Source organism: Pinus tabuliformis, chromosome Q (assembly GCF_031772625.1).
Source record: "Pinus tabuliformis cultivar Carrire ecotype Pingquan chromosome Q, CPIR1, whole genome shotgun sequence".
Classification (NCBI taxonomy): Eukaryota; Viridiplantae; Streptophyta; class Pinopsida; order Pinales; family Pinaceae; genus Pinus; species Pinus tabuliformis.
In genome coordinates this window covers 536,697,964-536,719,205 of record NC_142296.1, presented here as the reverse complement: position 1 = coordinate 536,719,205, position 21,242 = coordinate 536,697,964, and the positions used below count along the sequence as shown (strand labels likewise).

Here is a 21,242-nt window from a genome sequence, read left to right as displayed (position 1 = left end):
GATTGCTGTGTAGTTTCTTTTAATAAAGAAATGGCCAATGTCAATGATAAAGTTAATAAACAAAATGGCCCATGCCAATGATGATGTTATGTTTTTGGATTTGAAGGTGACTCGGCATGCAAGTTAGAGAGAGTAAAGTGTCACTCGTCAACTATTAGAAAATCATGAATGGCCTTGCATTGACAACCAAATACAATTTGCAAATTCAACGAAAGAAACAGCGAGTCATATCAATGTGATTGTGATTCTTGCAGACTATATTGGAAAAGTATGAATGGCCTTGCATTGATAACCAAATATAATTTGCAAATTCAATGAAAGGAACAGTGAATCATATCACTGAGATTGTGATTCTCACTGACTATATAATTGTAGCTTCAAAACATGATTTGAATAGTTGCCCAATAACTTCGACCAAATGCAAATAAAAACAGTATCTGCTGATGTTGATAAGCCTTCTATCAACATGTCAAGAAGAACCTAGCCTAACTATAAAGCAAAAGTTTGAATTGTTACAACAGATTTATACAGCAAATGTGAACCTTCTTACCACTAAGTTTGACAATAGCTTTCCAAATGGTTCAGGATGTCCGAATGCGTTTTGCTTGTCTGGAGGCACATTCTAAGTCTCCAACAAAGAAAAGTATCTTGTCAAAAAGACCTGCACATGGCCCTTTCTTTACAGGCAATATATCAATATTTTCACCTTCAGTTGGGTTGTTAACATTTGAAATACCAAAACTGTCATTCACTGTTTTGGAATCGGGTTGCTTGTATTTAGCCTTCGCTGTTTTCTTTGAACCCAACCAGCGTTGAATCTCACCTTGATAAATGATATAATAATCACTGCCCTCGCATGTAATAGTCAACCCCCTGCACATGGCACAACAATGTATCGTCAGAGCTAAATGAAATAACAGATAGTCAATGCTACTTCAAAGTATTATGTAAGTGATAAACTATCGAACAAAATTACAATTTTTACTTACAATCCCAGTCGTTCACAACGATCTTGAATTTCATATGTCATCCTCCAAGTTTTGGGATAAGAGGGGCTAAAAAAATTAGCCTGATCTACTCCCCACCTTTTGATGAATAAATTATGCCATAGCTCATCATCTGTAGCAAGGCTCCTCCAATTCCTGCAAACTGTTGGATAATTGGATAAAGAGTTTTAGCCTACATGCTAGAAAGTGCCAAGAAAGGATGGACAGAAGAATCGAGAAAGAGACTCCACCAGGGTAATTTAAACTTCAAAATATTTTGCCTCAATCAACAAGAACTTATTCATTACTTGCATTTCCCTTACTGTACCTAAAAGAGAAATGTGTTTTATAATTTGTGGACTTCTTGGAAACATTTTAATGCAAACAAAAGACAACAACATAGATCACAAATTAGTAAATTATAAAACTCATAAATGGTATCAAAACATATATTCAGCATATACAGTATTGAAATTCTTTTCACTTTTGTGGTTTACAGTAAGATCTATATCGAGATGTAGACTCACGAACCCATTGGCCATTTTTACTTTATGCTAAAAAAATATTTGTTTAAACAGTTTCTTAGTTTAGATCCTTGATCCACTGGGGTCATTTAACAGGCTAATCAATGATGTCAGATTCAAAAGTGTGTATGATTGGCAACTATACTATTCGGTCTTATTCAGACTTCCTCGATGTTATGGAACCTCATGTTTCCAGCTTAGAAAAAATGCCTTTACCATGCTTAACCGTGAAGAAATTAAGTTTGAACTCACAGTTTTGTGTTAGATGGACTAGGCATGGATTAAGGATGATTTATACCATGGAAGAAAACACTAGAATGGGATAGGTTTGTTAGAAAAAAGCTAAATAGATAGGCTTGTTAGAACAAAACTAAATAATTTATATATCTTGTGGATAAGATTTGCTGATTGAGTACATGGTTATGGTACAATGTTTAGGAACCAACCATGGATTTTGTATTAGGGGTTTCTTGTACCCTTTGTCAATGAGAATTAGGGTACATACAGCTTTGGTCTTATGGGTAATGCTTAGAAGACTAAGTTGGGCCAAGAGCAGTGTCCATGCTGCCATGGATAGTTATCGTCCTGTATTGGGATCCATACCTTGATATTTGTGTTGCTGAGAATCATTGCCAAGTTAAACTTATTCTATTATTTAAATTTCATTAAGATCATATCATCTTTCAAAAATGGGCTTATAACATTCAAAATAAAATGACACCACATACAACAAATTATAAGAATGACCAAGCACAAATCATGATAGAGCTCAAAATAAGCATACCAATAGTTTGTTATTGAAGTTTGTGAGTGACAAAGATACATGGGCAAATTTGTTAATGTTTGTTTTACCAAGTATAGAAAAGTGCAATTTCCAGGCCTCCCTTCCTAAGCAATAGTAGCAACAATAGATAGCTTATGCATCATTGGTTGAATATATTTTTTACAGTTATTGCTTTTTGGTTTTTCTCTTTCGTAATCACCTCATTGTTGAACATGCCTGCATATTGGCCTCCAAATTGACCAAAACATTTCTATACCACAAGCATCCAGAGGATGGCCATAAATTGCAACCTTGAGGTTTAAACTTTAGAAGTTAAGTGTCCAAATTTTAACATTACACCAAACCTCAACATGCATTGGAAAAATTGTTATGTGAAGCCATAAAATTTTGTATGTAGTAAACTCTCAGGAAGAATCTGATCCATATTCTTTGGCTGTGGAAATTTCATACACTTAGGCAATTAATGTAAAACTGAAATTCCACCTTCTTCCTAGAAGGTTTCCCAAATCTTAAACCTAGAATTTTTCAGCCTTTCGGACTGCAGTAAATTAGAATATAAAACAGCAGTGAAAAGATAGCAATAATTCACTTTAAGCAACCCCAAAATTCCGTACAATTCAAAGAGAAAAGACACAATATAAAGATACAAGGTTTTGCCCCTTCTAGGGCAATATATTACCCAATAATCAAATCTGAAATGCAATTTTATAGCAATATAAAAACAACAAAATCAGCCCCTTATATTCTTCCTTAGATGTCAAATGACTCAACAATTTGCCCTTTTACTTATTTCCAATCAGCAAGATCCTAATGGTTGTAAATAGCAAAGCATAAAGGACCTATATAGCTGAAACAGTGAAATTCATATCTGAAACTGACACAAGATGTGGAAAGAACTTCATATATAAGCTCAAGATGAAGTAGGAGTACATACCATAGCCTTCTCTCAAGTGCCCATCAATGTTCTTCTTATAATCCTCCAATTGAGAACCAATGGCCCAAATTAGATCCTAATCAATGGCTCAGATCATTTGGACTCGATCTCCATCTTCTTCTAGAAGTTTCACCCACATTTTAAATCAATACCCTTTAATTATTTTAATTCTCTAAGTTTAGACTTAGGCCTCCATTAAAAATAATTAATTATTTTAATAAAGTTGTCTCTGGGTGGAATTTCTCAAAACAATTTCTGGGTATTGGAGAATACATGTGTCCAAGCCTCCCTGCAAATTTTGAGGCTTAGAGCATATCTGATGCTACCAGAAATCAATAGCCTCAAATTCCTGGCAGTGTATCTCAAACTATAGTTGATTATGCCATGGAGATATCTCAAGAGATTCTTGGCAGCAATCCAATATATGTGATGAGGCTCGACCATAAATTGACTCAATGTATTCATAGCGAAGCATATGTCTGGACAAGAGTTTTCCAAGAACATCGGGGCCCCCACAAGTTGTCGATACTCGAAAGGATTTGCCAATGCAAACCCAGCAGCACTTCCACATAGTCTTGAAGTTGAGTTCCATCGGAGTAGACACAGACTTGCATTCCACCATCCCTCATCTCTTGAGTAGCTTCACAATGTATTTTCCTTGAGAAAGGAAAATTTCACCTGGCTTTTGCCAGACCTCCAAGCCTAGGAATTAGTGCATCAAACCTAGGTCCTTCATCTCGAATTCGGAAGCCAACTCCCTCTTGCATTGATATATGAGAGGGTATGCAACTATCAAAAAAAGATCATCCACATAAAGAACCAGAATGAGAGACCTATTCTTTTCAACCTTGAATTATAGGTTCGGGTCAGCTTCACTCCTTGTAAAACCCAGCTTCATAAGATAGCTATCAATCCTCTCATACCAAGCCCTAGGGGCTTGCTTCAACCCATAGAGGGCTTTCTTCAACCTGCATACATGTGTCTTTCGGTCTTGAACTTCGAACCCCTTGGTTGTTCTACATAGACTTCCTCCTTAAGTGAGCCATGTAAGAAAGCAATTTTGACATCCATTTGGTGTAGGCTCCATCCTTGAGAGGCAGCGAGAGCAATGATGTATTAGATAGTGGTGTATCGGGCAACTGGTGCAAATATCTCGTCATACTTCATTCCTTCCTTTTGAGAGGAACCTCGAGCAACGAACCTGGCCTTAAACTTTTCAGCACTCCCATCAACTCCAATGTTTGATTTTGTAAAGCCATTTTGAAGTGACCACTGACTTGTCCGTGGGTTTAGGAACCACATCCAAACTTGGTGCTTCACGGCTTCTTCAAACGTACATCGCTGAACAATGGCACTCATAGCAGCGAAGTACCCTTGGTACCTGTTCAGCTTCTTGCTTTCACAAAATGTCCCCCTTAGTGCAACATGTCTTTCAACGTCTTCAAGAGTATCTTTGAGCCAAAAAGGTCTTTTTCTTGAGGTGGAGGGCTCGCCAGGAGGTGGATCAATGGGATCCATCGGGCCTTCAACATCGGGCATCGATTCATCTGTCGAAGATTCATCCTTCTTTCCTGCATCATCATCATTGTCCTTCCTATGGATAGGAAGATCTCTGACTTTCCCAAGGGTAACATCTTCATCGAAGGTGACATCATGACTTATTTCCACTTTTCTTTGACCAAGCACATAGATTTTGTATGCCTTCGAAGTTTCACTGTAGTCCACAAAAGTTCCTTTCTTTCCAAATGCATCTAGCTTGTTTCTTTTCTCTTTCGGCACATGAAAATATACGAGACAACCAAAAATTCTAAAATGAGAAACATCAACTTTCTTACCGATGAAAACTTCTTTGAGTGTCTTGACGTCCAATGCTTGATGTGGGCACCTATTTTGAACATATACAGCAATGTTGGCAGCTTCTCCCCATAAGAACTTCGATAGGCCTTGGTCATGAAGCATAGCACGGGTAGCTTCTATGATTGTTCGATTCTTCCTTTTGGCAACTCCATTTTGCTCAGGAGTATATGCAATAGTGGTCTCCCTCTTAATTCTAATTTCTCTACAATAGTCTTTGAATTCATTTGACTCATATTTGGTTCCATTATTGATCCTCAATATTTTGATCTTGTTCCTTGTTTGATTTTCGACCAAAGCTTTGAAAGAGCGGAACCATTTGAACACTTTGTCCTTCTTCTTCAAGAAATAGATCCATGTTTTGTGAGAGAAGTCATCCACAAAAATTGCATAATACAAGTATCCTCCTAAAGATGTTACGGGCAACATACCTGATAGATCAGAATGGACCAATTGAAGAATATCGGTTGTTTGACTTTCACTTGATGGGAATGGACCCCTTGTATGTTTTCCAGCTGCACAACCCTGACAAACTCCTTCATGATCTATGTTGAATCGAGCATACCTGTGACCATCTTCCTTACATCAAGTAACGCTTTGTAATGAAGGTGAGCAAATCTTTGGTGCCATAATTCGGATTGAAGAGAAGTATCGCAAGTCATAGCTCCCAAAGGACTTCCTCCAGCCTGATAGAGACATTCAACCCTAAATTCAAGTGTAAATGCATCTTTCGGTTTCCTTAAGCTTGTCCTCAGATTTGAAGTATGATGTAGTCGTCATTGAGGCTAGCTCCAAATTCTTGTCCAACAGCGTCCCTTAGTGATTGCTTTACTCACTCTTGCTTGGGCTTTGTCTTCACCTGAGCTCTGATCCAATGTTAATTTTAGATAACAATGGTATGTTATATGCTTAGCACAATTTAATTCAATGCTCCTTTGGCAACCCAATAACAATTTCCAATTATTTCCAGTAGCAATCACATTGACCATTAATCACATTCACAGTAAATGCAGATATAACATAAAACAATATGCAGAAGACAAGCCAAGACAAGAAAACACAGGATTAGCAGATGTCAAGGAAAAACCCCAATGTGGGGAAAACCCTTTGATCAAATCTTCTTATTGCTATTCAATAGTTCAACATAGAGAGAGAGTACAAAAGTAAAATAGATTAGCCCTATCAAATTCTGCAGTCAAACTTCAGCCCTAACCAGAAAGTCAACGTTGGTCAAAACAAGAGGAATTCTTCCTTGAAGCAACTCGGTCTTCCATGGTCAAACTCGGCCTGATCAAGAGGATAAATTCAGCCCAAAACAACACAGTCAAACTCAATCAAAGGAGAGAGAAGACTGTTGTAATTTTCTGTGGTCAAACAACAGTCAAACCTGAAGTCAATGCAAGTCAACCAACCCGTAATTCCTCGATTTTTGTGCCCAGCAATGCGGCTTAATAAAATCGAATCTTTGACGCAAAAATCGAAGTCAAACTCAGTCAAATGCCTCTTGGTAAACGTTGGTCAAACCTGCTCCTGAAGTCTGAAATTCGGCCTATAATTTTCTGCCCAGAAAATCGTCCTCCTTGCCACACAAGTGAGAGAGAGAGAGGCTCCCCCAAGCTGTACGAACCAATCTGATGAAAAGGGAGAGAAGAATGTGTGGGTGATTGATGTCCAAATGAGGTGTGAGGTCTCTTCTATTTATACACTTCATTGTGGGTGAAGAGACATATCCATTAGGCTTCTTGAGACTACATTAAGTTGAGGCTAACCTGAACAATTTGCACATGTGTGGCCATAAATTCAAAATCACACTTCTGCTTGTCCGAATGAGATGATCTTTATATCAATCTTGGACCTCTCGAAAAGAGGAATCCAATGCAATCATCATCTCCATCAAATGAGTTGTCGCAAGGTGGAATTTGGCCCTAGTTTCCAATTTAACATAACTCAACCAAGATGATTCAAGTACAAGAATCTCTCCAACACAACCTCCAAAGAAAGACACCCCCCCTGTTTTCTTCTTCACAAATCCATGCAAGGGTTTTCTCTCAAAATCCTAAATCCAATCTCCAAGGGATAGACATTAACCCTAGAACTCCAAAAAATCCCAAAAAGGCCAAGAAACCCTTACATGTCAAATCATTAAATAATTTTCCCTTTACTTATGTCCGGTGAGCAAGATATAAATAGTTGTAATTAGCAAAGCATAAGAAACATATATAGTTGAAATTCAAATCTGAAACTAACACAAGATGTGGACAGAACTTTATATATAAGCTCAAGATGAAGTACAAGTACATAACATAGACTTCTCTCAAGGCTAGTACAAAATATCCAACTATCCAAAAAGCCCTAGCTAGGGTAAATCATCAATCCCTAACTCAACAAAGATGATTCAAGTGCAAGAATCTCTTCAATACAACCTCCAAGAAAAGACATCCCCCTCTCCTCTTAATCTTCACAAATCCATCCAAATGTTCTCTCAAAATCCTAATCTCCAATCTCCAAGGGATATACACTAACCCTAGAACTCCAAGAAATCCTAGTGCCTCAAGAGAGAGAGAATATAAGTACGAGTGAAGGCTTAGAAATAGAGAGAGAGAGAATATAAGTGAAGACTTAGAGAGAGAGAGAGAGAGCAAGTATACTCTCTTCTCTTAGTCACATCTCTTCACAAGAGTGGATACAAGTGAGTGAATGAGTATGTTTGATCATCATCTCCAATGTCTCCTCTACAAGAGAAAACCCGAGTCACAAGAGAAAACTCCAACCCAAAATGTCCTCTTTCTCTTCCATAGCTTCTCCTAGGGTTTCCTTGTGAACTCATGAACCCTAGCAAACCTCTCCAAGAAAACAAATGCAAAGAGGAAGATATAAAAGGTGATTGATGGAAAGACTATACATCCTCTATTTATATGACAAGGGTAATGGATGCCAAAAATACAATGGGGTGTTGGTTTTTGGTAGCATCGGATGTGCTCTAAGTCTCAATTTGCAAGGAGGTTTGGGCACATGTATTCCAAAGAACCCAGAAAGCGTTTTCGGAAATTCCACCTAGAAACTGTTTTATTAAAATAATTAATTATTTTTAATGGGACCCTAAGTCTAAACTTAGGAAAATAAAATGGGTATTAATCTAACTGTGAGTGTAACTTCTAGAAGAAGACAAAGATCAAGCAAAAATGATCTTAGCCATTGATTAGCTTCTAATCTGGGTTGTTGAATGTCAACGAGGAGATTATTTAAGAAGGCTCGAGGGTCACTTGGAAAGACACACAAAGTGAGTTCAGAAGTTCGATTTTCTGAAGCAGAACAGCTGCCGGGAGAGGAGATTATTTAAGAAGGCTTGAGGGTCACTTGGAAAGACACACAAAGTGAGTTCAGAAGTTCGATTTTCTGAAGCAGAACAGCTGCCGGGAGAATATCGATAGTGAGCTTGTGCAGTAAGGGGCAGGGATATTTGGGTTGGAGTATCTTCTCCAAGGCCCAGGATACACAGCAGAGAGGCAGAGAGACACCAGAAGGAGGCAGCACAGGACCCAGGAAGGGTTGACACTGAGCCAAAAGGGCTCACGCAGAAGCAACCCAATTCTCCAAGCAGAAGTCCAAATTTGCTGAGGGAGTTGACATTTCTGAGCCAAGAGGGTTGGAAACTGCTCCAGAAGGCAAATTGATTCCCAGTTGAGTTGACGCAGAGCCTTTGAGGCTGCCACAAGGCCCACGCAAGGGCAATGTAGAAATAGTCGGGGACACATTGGTTCAGCTGCCGGATCAATCGGAACTTGTCGAGTAGAGTGAGGTAATCTCACAAATTTCTTTTGCCAATTTATTTCTTTGTAACTAGATTGTCGACAGGACATCTAGAGTTGTATTCAGAAAACTACTACATAATAATAAAAACCCTCAGATATGCTACACCGATTTTCCCGCATTGGATTTTTCCAGGGACATTTGTCCAAAAATAATTGTCACTTGTGTGTATCTTTCCCTATTGTTTGTTCTTGTTTCGACATATAATTTAATTGGTGTAGGTTACAGTGTATTAGCTTCGATATTTTCTATAGGAAGCAATAAATAATTTGCTGCAGTAGGGATTTCGGTTTCTAGAATTTTCACATGGTATCAGAGTTGTAGGTGAAATAAGAAGAGCAGAATCGGTAGATCCAGCGCTGAGCAGAAGAAGGGAGTTCGAAAAAGCTACAAAAGGCAGCAGTTTGAAACCCCAGAAGGCTAACACAATTCCAAGCCGGGAGTGCAGATTTTCGAGGCAGTCTCTCTCCGAGTGAGTTGACGAAGAGGACTTCCAATTCGAATTTTTGCAGGGGCAGAGGGAGCAACGCTAAAGCCTCAACGTGAGAGAGCTGGTGGGACACAGATTTTCAGCGAGTCGTTGGTTGGGCTAAAAAACGTCAGAAGAGAGAAGAGAAGCACTTTGAGGGAGCTTTTCCTCAACAGACTTCCCGCCAAGAAGTCCAATTTCTCATTGGTTGAGCAACAGCAGTGAGAAGCAGTGGGGATTTTCAACAATTTTGGCAGATATGGCAACCAGTGGCTTGAGGGATCAGGATAGGTTGGACAGAGCATCCAACTACGTCATCTGGAAGGCTAGAATGTCTTTCCTTCTAGATGAGCATGCCCTCAAGACATACGTCGACAGCGTGGTGGCTGAACCTGCGGATGCAAATCCGCTAAAAAAGTACAAAGCTGAGATGGCGAAAGCCAAGAGGATGATCCTGGATGGAGTCAAGGATCACGTCGTGTGCCACGATGCTAGCAGAGTGACTGCTAAGGAGATGTGGGATGCCTTGGCCACATTATATCAAGGATTTTCCGAGCAACAGAAGATGTACTTGGAGCAGAAGTTGAGATCTGCTCATATGCAAAAGGGAGGGCGTGTGGATCCATTCCTCACGAAGTTGAAGGAAACCCGTGATGAGTTGTTTGTTGCGGAGCATACACCTCAGGATTCAAAGTTAGTTAGACTGGCCCGTAATTCTATCTCAGATGAGTGGCAAGTCTTTGTCCAAAGTATCTTGGGCAGAACAGCATTGCCGAATTGGGATGAGATGTGGACAGCTCTAAAACAAGAGGAGCTGAGGAGAGACCTGGTCAAGGTCAAACTTGACGAAAGTAGCAACAACAGTGGATCGAAGCCCAAGGAGAAGGAAGATAATGCAGCCCTTGCATCGAAGGGACAGTAGGGGCAACAGAAACGAAAGAAGGACGTCCCCAAGTTGAAGTGTTTTAGATGTGGCAAGATGGGCCACTATGCATCCCAGTGTCCTTTGAAGAAAAAGGACAAGGATGAGAAGCACAATCCTAAGGTTGCAGCCGCAAAGATCAAACAAGAGGAGTTCACCATGACAGCCGAGATACCTCCAAGAGGGAGGTGGGCTAATTTGGAGTTGTAGTTCGAAAGAGCTACAGATGGGCAAGATCCTTGAGGAGTCCACCTCTTGGATCAATACCTTGTTACGGGAGCCCAGATCAAGAGTAGCAGGATGGACTAGTGTCGGTTAGTGCCAAGGAGTGTTGGGGAAACAGTTGTTGTGGCTAGGAGCGCCAGAGACTGAACAGCGCCAAGCAGAGTTGGCAACAGTGCAGATGGAATAGAGCAAAGGTCAGCAGCAGCATAGTAGATTCAGAGGGCAGCGCAGAGACTAGCAGCAATCAGTTCCAGCATTCACGTGGTATCATACTGAACACAGTTAGTTCAGTAATTTTGGATGTTTTTTAGTTGCTTCTCTTAGCAATTGAGTTGCAGTACAGATGCAGTGTTAGCAGTGGCAGTGCTAGCAGTATAGCAGATACAGCATTTGCTCAGTGATTGATGGAAAGCATGTCAAACATCAGCAGCACAAAGGGAGATGTTACAAAACAGAGTAATGCTTCAGCAGGTTGCATTGCTAGAGCACATTCCTCGCTAAGAGGGAGTGTTGATTTATTATAGCATCGGATGTGCTCTAAGTCTCAAATTTTGCAAGGAGGCTTAGGCATATGTATTCCAAAAAACCCAGAAAGCGTTTTGGGAAATTGCACCCAGAAACAATTTTATTAAAATAATTAATGGGTATTAATCTACTTTTGGGTGTAACTTCTAGAAGAAGACAAGGATCAAGAAGAAATGATCTTAGCCATTGATTAGCTTCTAATATGGGTCGTTGAATGTCAACGAGGAGATTATTTAAGGAGGCTTGAGGGTCACTTGGAAAGACACACAAAGTGAGTTCAGAAGTTCGATTTTCTGAAGCAGAGCAGCTGTCGGGAGAATATCAATAGTGAGCTTGTGCAGTGAGGGGCAGGGATAGTTGGGTTGGAGTATCTTCTCCAGAGCCCAAGATACACAACAGAGCAGCAGAGAGACACCAGAAGGAGGCAGCGCAAGACCCAGGAGGGGTTGACGCTGAGCCAAAAGGGCTCACGCAAAAGCAGCGTAGTTCTCCAAGCAGAAGTCTGAATTTGTTGAGGGAGATGACATTTCTGAGCCGAGAGGGCTGGAAACTGCTCCAGAAGGCAAATCGATTCCCAGTTGAGTGCCTTTGAGGCTAACGTAGGGCCCACGCAGGGGCAACGCAAAAATAGTTGGGGACACGGTTGAGTTATCGGATCAACCAGAACTTGCCAGGTAGAGTGAGGTAATCTCACAAATTTCTTCTACCAATTTATTTCTCTATAACTAGATTGTCGGGAGGGAATCCAGAGTTGTATTCAGAAAACTACTGCATAATAATAAAAACCCTCAGATCTACTGCACCAATTTTACCGCATTGGATTTTTCCGAGGACATTTGTCCAAGCATAACTGTGTCACTTGTGTGTATCTTTCTCTATTGTTTTGTTCTTGTTTCGGCATATAATTTAATTGGTGTAGGTTGCAGTGTATTAGCTTCGATATTTGTTGTAGGAAGTAGTAAATAATTTGTTTCTGTAGTTAACAAATAGGAGAAGTTTAATCAGTTGTTGTAGTAGGGATTCCGGTTTCCGGAATTTTCACATGGAGGCCCAAGGCCTTATTGGCAACCTACATGAGCACATGTGACACAAGTGAGACATCCACTATAGAGTACAAGTGTGATGCTCAAATGGCAATATCGTGCACAATAATGACTCTAAGGCAATGTAGCTACACAAGGAAAGTCCACACCAATTCGTCACAAGCCACCATGAACTCCATCAATCCTCCAAAACAACATACTCCACTAGATCAGCTACCCCCTACAAAAACACTATCGAAGACTCAAACATCCCCGAGCCATCTCCAATCCTCCAAATAGGATACCAAGCCACCACATGTGAGTTAGGGCTTGAAGCCTTCCTCCATGATGCACGACACTCCACATACCCTATAGGTGTCTCTAAACAGGTGACTTCTCCCTGAGGCCTCAATGAAGGGCGTCCACCAAACTACCAAAAGGTCTCCAACACCGAGGCTACAAGCAACTAAGGTCAATCATCCACTGAACAAGCTATCTGAACTATATGCATATCCATCACATACTCTCTCTCATGCTACAGTCCATTTCAGACCATCCATGTGCTGAACTAAGTCACAGGACACGTCCCCCAGGGTCCCGTGTCCCGTATTTTACGTATTGGACACGAAAACGGCCCTAATACGTGTCGAATACGATTTTCAACATGTCCTGTAAAATTGAATACGTATTCTCCGTTTTGCGTTGTGTCCTGAATTTAGAAAACGCGTATTTGGTTGGTAGAAAATGTGGCCCTAACGTATGTCAACAGGTTGAATACGTACCCCGCCAAAAAATGTAATTTAAAGCCTACGCGATGGATTTTTCCCGGTTATTTTCGTCCTGCTGTCGTCTGGAGCAAGGTGTTTGAAGTTATCATTGAATTTGGAGTTTGGAGCAGATTGTGGTGCAGTTGGTGCCCGTGCCGATTGCTATGCAGTGTGCAGCGTTCAAGACTGGTCCGTAAACCAGTAAGCCGGAACCCCTAAACCCGTGTTTTATGATCTGTGCATTTCTTTTTTTTTGTCAAACAAATGGCCATCCGAATTATAGTTCAAGACCAGGTGCACTTGCTCAGGCAAGGCCAAATATTTGAAACGACATCATGTGATATACATAGCACTGTGATATGCGAAGAAACTGAGATTGAAACTTGAAGATCAAAACCTATGGTGACACTGTATCATACGAATTCAAGGCATACCTATTTGAGTTTTGTAGCACACAAAGTCTGAGTTTTGAGGTACACACATATTCGAGTTTTGGAACACACATATCCAAAGTTATGAAAACACCTACATCTGAAATTCTTGAACGAGATTTTGAGGAATTGTTCGTGCAAAGATCCCGTGGCATTATTTTTGTACTAGGCTGAAATAATGAACAAAGTTTAAGCTTTTGTTGAGGACAAATATTTGGCTTTTATGGACAGTCTTGTGGACAATGCCAAGTCTGCATCAAAGCTCTATTTACACATTTGAAGCACTCCATATTACATCCAAGTCGAAGAAGGACTATTGAAGGATGAAATTAGAAGTTACAATTGATCTCTGCTAGCACTCATAAAGATCAAAAGACCAAGAACATTCATGATATCTAAGTAACCAAAGTATTGTAGCTGACATCTATTATTGTTCAAGTTCGGAGGTTCTGTGGCACTTCTATGAGGTCTATCTGAAACTTTATAAGGCAACTCGACTCATTTGGAGACCATCCATTTTTGACATCCAAAAAGATCATCATCTTTGTAATCAATACAAAATTGTTGACAGTAATCCTTGACATGATAGTGATGACTGTAACTGTAATGTGACAGTGATAGATTATTGTGACCTTTGACAGTGCATAATTATTGCGGTTTGTGACAAACAGTAAGAAACAGCAAGACTGCATGTTATCAACAGCTCCATCTCTGGGGCAATTTGAGTTGTTTTGCTCAATTTGTATGCAGTGTGCACATATTGAATCATATAACAGTTCTGAGTTAACTTTATAAGTTTATAAATTATAATTTATAAATTATAATTGTTTAACTTTAATTGTTTTTTTTGTAGGTGAAGGTGTGTGGACTTTATAACAGTGAGAAGATTAATGGCTCAATCATCCAAGGCAGCCGGCAGAGGTCAAAGGAAGGGCGGTGCTTTTCGTGGTCCCCCCCCTCCAAGTGTTTCTGTTTCACCTTCTCTTGGTCATAGTGCCCCAAGTGCTTCAAGTGAAGCTGTAGGTGTTTCTCAGCCAACATTAACATATGATGCTGTTGCAGCAAGACAACAAGCACAGCTAAAAAAATACCCTCTCTGGAAGTATGTAACCAAGAAGCAAGTGCCAAAGGCTGGTCCGGGAGGGAATGTGCATTGGTCTTGTAATTTCTGCAAGGGTGAATTTAAGAGCACTTACTTTCGAGTTAAGGGCCATTTGTTGGGCCTTCCTTGTGGAATTGGAGCATGCAAAAATATCAGTCCTAGAGAAAAAATGGATTTGGAAAGGGAGGATGCAGCTGGCTCTGGGAATGTGGTGGCAGCAAGCAGGAAAACTAGTAAAAATGAAGATCCTCTTCCATTCTTGAGGAATGCTAATAGTAGTAGATTTGGGAGAAAAGAAATTCAGCCAACAAAAAAGAGGGCAGCCCAAACTTATGGTGGTCCAATGGACAAGATTTTTCGGCGTGAGCAGCGAGATGAGGTTGATCTTACATTGGCATTCTTTTTCTATCTCAACTTCATTTCTTTTAATGTTGCACGGTCTCCTATGTTTATTGAGATGTGTCGAGCTCTAGTTGATAGGGCTCCAGTTGGGTATGTGCCTCCAAGTTTAGAAAAACTTAGAACCACATTGTTGGTTAAGGCAAGGAAGGAGGTGGATAAAATTCTACAACCTATTAAATCATCATGGATCTCATCTAGTGTCAGTATTGTTTCTGATGGATGGACAGATACAGCACGCCATCCTCTCATCAATTTCATGGTATATTCTCAAAATGGACTGGTTTTCTTGAAAGCAGTTGATGCTCTTGAACAATACAAGGATGCACAATATATGGGTGAGCTGTTTATTAAAGTTATTGAAGAAGTAGGCATTAAAAGTTGTGTGCAAATCATCACAGATAATGCACCTGTTTGCAAAGCAACTGGCTTGATTGTGGAAACTACATATCCACAAATATTTTGGACACCATGCATTTTTCACTCTTTGAATTTAGCACTCAAATCTATTCCTTCAGATGTGACATGGATTGGCAATCTTATTGAGGATGCACGCCATATCTGAAATTTTGTGCAAAACCATACCAATGCCCTCACAATATATAAAGAGTACACACATCTATCCTTGTTGAAGATTGCAGATACTCGGTTTGCTTCCTCATTCATCATGCTTAAGAGGTTGAAGGAGGTGAAGGCCGCTCTTGGGGCCATGGTTATTTCAGATCTTTGGTCTTTTTGGAGAAAGACGGATCAAACAGCTTCAAAAAAGGTAAAGGACATAGTGTTAGATGATGGTTGGTGGGAGAGGGTGGATCTTACCATAAAGATCATGAACCCTATCATTTCTTTCTTGCGGTTTGCAGACATGGACCAGCCCATCTTAGGAGAGGTTTATGAGGGTTGGGATTCCATGATTGAGTCTGTGAAGACTATTGTTATGGAGAATGAGTGCCCTGCATATGAGACATCAGCAGAGAGCTTATGGTCCACCATACAGGATATTCTTGTCTCTAGGTGGGATAAGAATTGCACACCTTTGCATTGCTTAGCTCACTCTTTGAATCCCAAGTACTACAGTCAAGAGTGGCTCCGTGGTGGGACCTCACACAGATACCCTCCTCACATGGATGGAGAGATTTCACAGGGGAGGAAAATAGCATTTAGAAGGATATTTCAGGATAACACATCTTTTCTTGAGGTGGAGGAAGGCTTTGTCGAGTTCTCCACTGGCACCAGGAGATTTGGGTTGTATGATGTACTTGGAGATAGGGGGGTCAAAAGTGCCTAGGCATGGTGGGAAACTCATGGGGCAACATGCCCTATTCTACAACAGTTAGCCTTGAGGGTCCTCTCTCAAATTACTTCATCTTCTTATTGTGAGAGGAATTGGAGCACTTACAAGAATCTATATAGTTTGAAAAAGAGCAAGCTTGAGCAATCCAGGGCGGAGACAATGGTGTATGTGCACACCAACCTTCGTCTTATTTACAGGCAGAGACAGGAGTGGTTGAAGGGAAAAACAAAGATGTGGGATGTGTTTCCTGATGATATGGGCTTGGACGACAGTATTGAGTTGGCATTAGCCAACATGGATCTTAATGACCCAGTGCTAGAGCCAGTGACTTTTGATGATGAGACACAGCATCTTGAGGGGTCATCCTCCACACCAACAAATGCAGCAGCAGATCCTGGATTGGGCATAGAGGAGGAGAATGGAGTACAGTCAGAGGGCAGTGGCAATGATGGTGACTATGACATAGAGGACATGGACTATTGATAGAGTGATGAGTCATGACTCATGGACCAGTACCGAGCTATGATATTCCTACTTATTTTGTATCTAGTATCTACTCTTTTGTCTTTTCCATTGGCATTCTCTCAGGAGTCCGTATCTACTATGATCTATCTATGTACATTGTAAACACTGAACAGTGATACATTTTGATTTTGATGACTTAATGGAAAATCTGCATTTTATGGTTTTAATATCTAAGTTCTAAATTTAAAATGGGGGGTGGGGGGTTCTAATGTGTCATTTTATGAAATATTACAAAGGATAAAAACTGAATACAGGATTCGAAGGTGGCACTTATCAATTAGTATTTTTGGTTGGCACTTATCATATAGGATTTGAACTTAACATTCGAGGAGCTGAATTATAAAGGAAAACCTGCAAAAGTAGAAACAACAAATGCAATAACAAAAAAAACTTTGCCTGAGTAAGTTAAAATTTATTTGTGAAGAAAACTGCAATTGCCTACCAAAACTTTCCAGTTTTCTCTAATCAGAGAAAGGAGCATTTTTTTACTCCAAATCCTGGTGAGGCTTTTTGGCTGTTTCAAACACTTTTACAGGGCACACAAACATGTTGACTGATAGGAAGCAAACAGATCACCTATGCAAGGTCACAGCATGCAAAACACACCCACAGCTCACAGTTGTTAGCCCAGAGGCAGATGTCTTTAGAATAAAATTATAAATTAAGGATAATAATTATAAACTACAGCATCAACATTTTGGCATCCTGGTTGTTCTTTTGCAATATCCCTGCTCACTGGCCAAGTCCTATGCTATCTACATGTTGAAGCCAGAGTTCAAATACACATGCTAGGATTTTGCGTGAGAAGTTTACACTAGGTGGCATCCATTGGACTCATTAACACGAAGGACCAAGGGGTACTAACTTAAAATTTCCTATTAAAGAAACACAATTAGACTGTTACAAAGATTTTGGGGGCAAAATGTTGATCGGCCCATCTGAAACAGTACACTCAAACATGGTACTATTTGGATAAACTGATGTAAAAAGAGTTGATACTATAATAGCTAATATCTTTTACTTTCTTATTTCAGAAGCCTTTATGAAAATAATAAAAGGAAATATAACATAAATGTTTTAATAGTATTGTAAAAGATATGAACTTAAATTTTGGACTTTCAATTCCTCTATTTTTTTGGTATGCGTGTGAAGATTAGATTTTTGGCATGATCTAGGAAGTTTTGTTTCATTTAATGGTTATTAATGCCTTTTGTTTCTTTTACAGTGACCACTGTCTACCCTAGTAGCTCTCTGTTTATTTTTTCTGCAAGAATCCCTTTGTGTTGATATTGTTTTATAAGATAGTATAAAAGAAGCATTTTTACCGCAAGAATGGTATAATAAAAGGCTGAACTCATGTAACACGTTTATAACACAACATAAAACTCCATTTGAGCACAGTTGAATATTGAAAAATGCCATCTCTCTTTTTCCTAAAAGAGCACCATGAATTGGACATGGAATTTGGTAAATCAACTTGGCTGTTAAGTTCTGTTCTATCACTTATACAATGAATTGGCTGAAAGTGACTCATCATCTAATTAACATATTGCATTCATCATACAATTAACATATTTAAAACAATGAATTGGCTGAAAGTGACTCATCATCTAATTAACATATTGCATTCAAACCATAGTTAAAATACATTTCTTCCTTTATTCTAGGTCAATTGAGTCTAGCCCAGGTGGTGGAGTGGAGTATTACTCTCCACCCGGGTTCAATTCCTGTGAGTGACATGTTTGAGCTCTTAGTGCTAGAGGATATGTGTTATAAATGTATAGAAACTGGATTTTTTTGTGGAAATAAAATTGTATCATTTATCTGGCAGTGCCATTAACCCCCAAATCCTCAAGAAATTGTCATGTCAGGGCTGACAATTATTTAAACAAGTAAACAGGGTGATTGAAATGGCACACTGTCTCCATCTATTTTTATTGGGCATTAAAGACTTTCAACTATTTCAGCGATTGCCAAGTAAAGGTACCCAGTGTTAAGGCACAGTGATCCTTCTCTTCTGAGATGGGGAAGGAGTGTCCTATAAAATGAATTTGATGGATCAGTTATTTAGAACGGAAAACACATCACTTCCACCTACAAATCTGCAAACTCTGGACCCCTGTGCAGATGTACAGTTTGAACCAGTAAGAGATTTTCAGAAATTTGAAAAAAAAAAAAAAGATGAGTTAAATGTAAAAAAATTTCAAGCTGGAGTAATGAATTTAGGCCAAAACAATTAGAATCGTGTTAGAAAATTGATCAAAACCGAGCTCAACCTTTAATTTGCAGAGCTATTCTTCTTTGTGATCACTGGTGTTGCCACAAATCTGGTTGGAGGGTCTGGCATGTAATCACGATGGTCACTCTCAATTTCGTGTGGCAAAAGAAGTGTGACAAGATGTTCAAAGATCGTCCAAAGAAAGGTTTACAGAAATCAATAATCAGCGTGTTTGGTGGCCTTATGAAAAGATTATCAAAACCTACATGTAGGAGCTAGATCTCATGCATCTATCATATATCAATTTTAACCCGGGATCTGCATCGAGATTGCAACCTCAAGCAATTCAATAGCTCTTGGTGCATAAGAAATGGGTTTCTGACATCTGTTAGAGGTGAATTCAGTGGGGGTGTCAGGCCAGCCATTTTAACCCGAAGGTGTGTGTGTGTGTAAAGCATTACAAAGACCAAACGTATGAAGTGTTGATGGATGTCGACCTACCTGAGCTATAAAGTGTGCCTCTTGAGGCAACTCTGTGTACAATGATATAATGGTGTCTTGGAAAATACTATGTAAAGGGATGACAATTGCATCCTTTCCAGTAATAGAAGTATCAGAATCTTAGAAAAAAAAACACAAGGAAAGAAAGAAAGTTCACAAACACCTAATACTGAGAAGCCCTGTCTACAACAGCACCGACTCAGAATTCAAGATACCCATTACCAATTCTCTTCAACACATCCCAACAGTTCGCATTATGGGTATATTAGGGACACTAATAACAGAGACCCGAAATCATAAGGACCCATTACATAACTAATGAACAAAAAGGTAAAAACATACCTCCTCACTCTGAGTGCACATCTAAAAACTTGAATTTGATGCAATAATTGAGGGTGGATTTTGCAAGACACAGAAAACCAGATCAAACCCTTTGGGCTCTTTGGTCTTTTAATTACCGCAAACATCGCTTCAACCAAGAAACCCACAACAAAATAAAGAAAAAGAAAATACCCACGTCACAAGGAAAACAGAGCAACCCTTAATCAGATAATTGGAATCCTTAACCGCCATAATTGATGACAATTTCCAATAAGAAGATATATGGGCTTCTCAGAACGAAAATTTGTAGAAAAAACCTGACCTTGTTGAGCAACGGCAAGATACTGGAAATCAAGTAAGCAGAAAATCCTTTGACAGAGATCGGTAGGCAGAGTTTCCATTCTGGCGACAGGAAGGAAAGTGAAAACGGCCTCAAATTCGATCTCAGATCTGGTAATTCTGATTCGTCACCTAACTAGCATTCAAAAACAATAAATGTCAAGTTCGATCCCCGCACAGATCTGGCCGACCAAATGGTTCCTAGCAAGTTGCGACTGTCGACGCCACTCACTGTTCCTGTCTACCTGTCCAGCAGCTTCACCTTTCGAATTTTCAATTTCGCATTAATGGGTAGTTTATAGAACGTGCCGGGGATTATATTGTTGACACGTGTATGACTGTTGCGCGGCTAAATTCAGTGGTGTAGAGTACTCAACCAAATTTAAATTGCTCATTGTGCCCCACAGTAGAGTTTGAAATTTATGAAAGTTACAGTCTGAAATTTATGAAAGTTCGAATCACAGTGAATTACTAAATTTCTTTTTTTAATATTTTCTTTTTAGTTTCATGGACATTAAATTTGACTTGGATTTTAATAATTTCGAAGAGTTTTAGTTATATGAAAAATAATAATAATAATAATAATAATTTTAAAGTAATAGTTAAGCGCATTTTTTAATACACCCCACCCCATTCCCATGGTTACGAGAGGGTTATGAGCATCCCCTATGGCTATACTTTGAGTAGCAAGAAAAAGCTAGGAGGGAGAACCTCCAACGAGGCCAGGTTGTAGGGAAGCAAGTGAAACCATCCTAGGCCAAGGACACTTAGGAGGGGAAAAATCCCAAGTAGGCATGCCTCATTTCCAAGATTTTCATCCTCAGAATTTGTGCATAGTCTAGTGTCTTCTTATCATAAGTTTTTCTTTCAGGATGATGGTGTCATATTGTCTAGTTAATGTCACTTATATCTTTAGTCTGCTCAATTTTGTGGAGTCTTACCATCAAAACAATGGTTTTGTACTTCTATAGAGGCCATTTGGTTTCCCTGCCAAGGGAAAATGACATCTGCTAATTTTTCCTCGAGCCACTACAAGTTGTTGGTTTAATGCTTAATACTATGGCTCAAACTTTTTGGGAGATCCTCTGGTTTTCCTCTCATGGGCATATGGTCTTTGCAAATTCCTCATGGCTACCCTATCTCATGGACTCAACTCTCTCTAAGCATTTTAGATTGTACTTTATGTAAAATTATGATAATATAAAAAATTTGACTTGCTTACAAAAAAAAACACTTGGTTTTCAAATGTATATAAAAAGTTTACATTTGTATTAAACTTGGATTTACTAA

The 21,242-nt window shown here is 39.5% G+C and overlaps 1 protein-coding gene across 1 annotated transcript; it reads right to left on the bottom strand.

The window, feature by feature from the left end:
• Positions 1–315: 315 nt before the first annotated feature.
• Positions 316–20,230, bottom strand: LOC149220565 (uncharacterized). The gene is made up of 3 exons (XM_089384814.1): positions 19,936–20,230; positions 990–1,149; positions 316–873 (listed from the first exon to the last, which is right to left on the bottom strand). Exons 1-3 carry the CDS (start codon positions 20,012–20,014, stop codon positions 582–584), a joined length of 531 nt encoding a protein of 176 aa, XP_089240940.1. The 5' UTR covers positions 20,015–20,230; the 3' UTR covers positions 316–581.
• Positions 20,231–21,242: the final 1,012 nt, after the last annotated feature.

What these genes read in the sequence shown, in the direction of transcription:
- LOC149220565 (XM_089384814.1), bottom strand. Translation starts at nt 20,014, where the DNA reads ATGGAAACTCTGCCTACCGATCTCTGTCAAAGGATTTTCTGCTTACTT. An exon ending in TCTTGCCGTTGCTCAACAAG is followed by an intron (nt 1,150 to 19,935) that starts GTCAGGTTTTTT and finishes ATTATCCAACAG; the next exon opens with TTTGCAGGAATTGGAGGAGC. An exon ending in CGTTGTGAACGACTGGGATT is followed by an intron (nt 874 to 989) that starts GTAAGTAAAAAT and finishes TGCCATGTGCAG; the next exon opens with GGGGTTGACTATTACATGCG.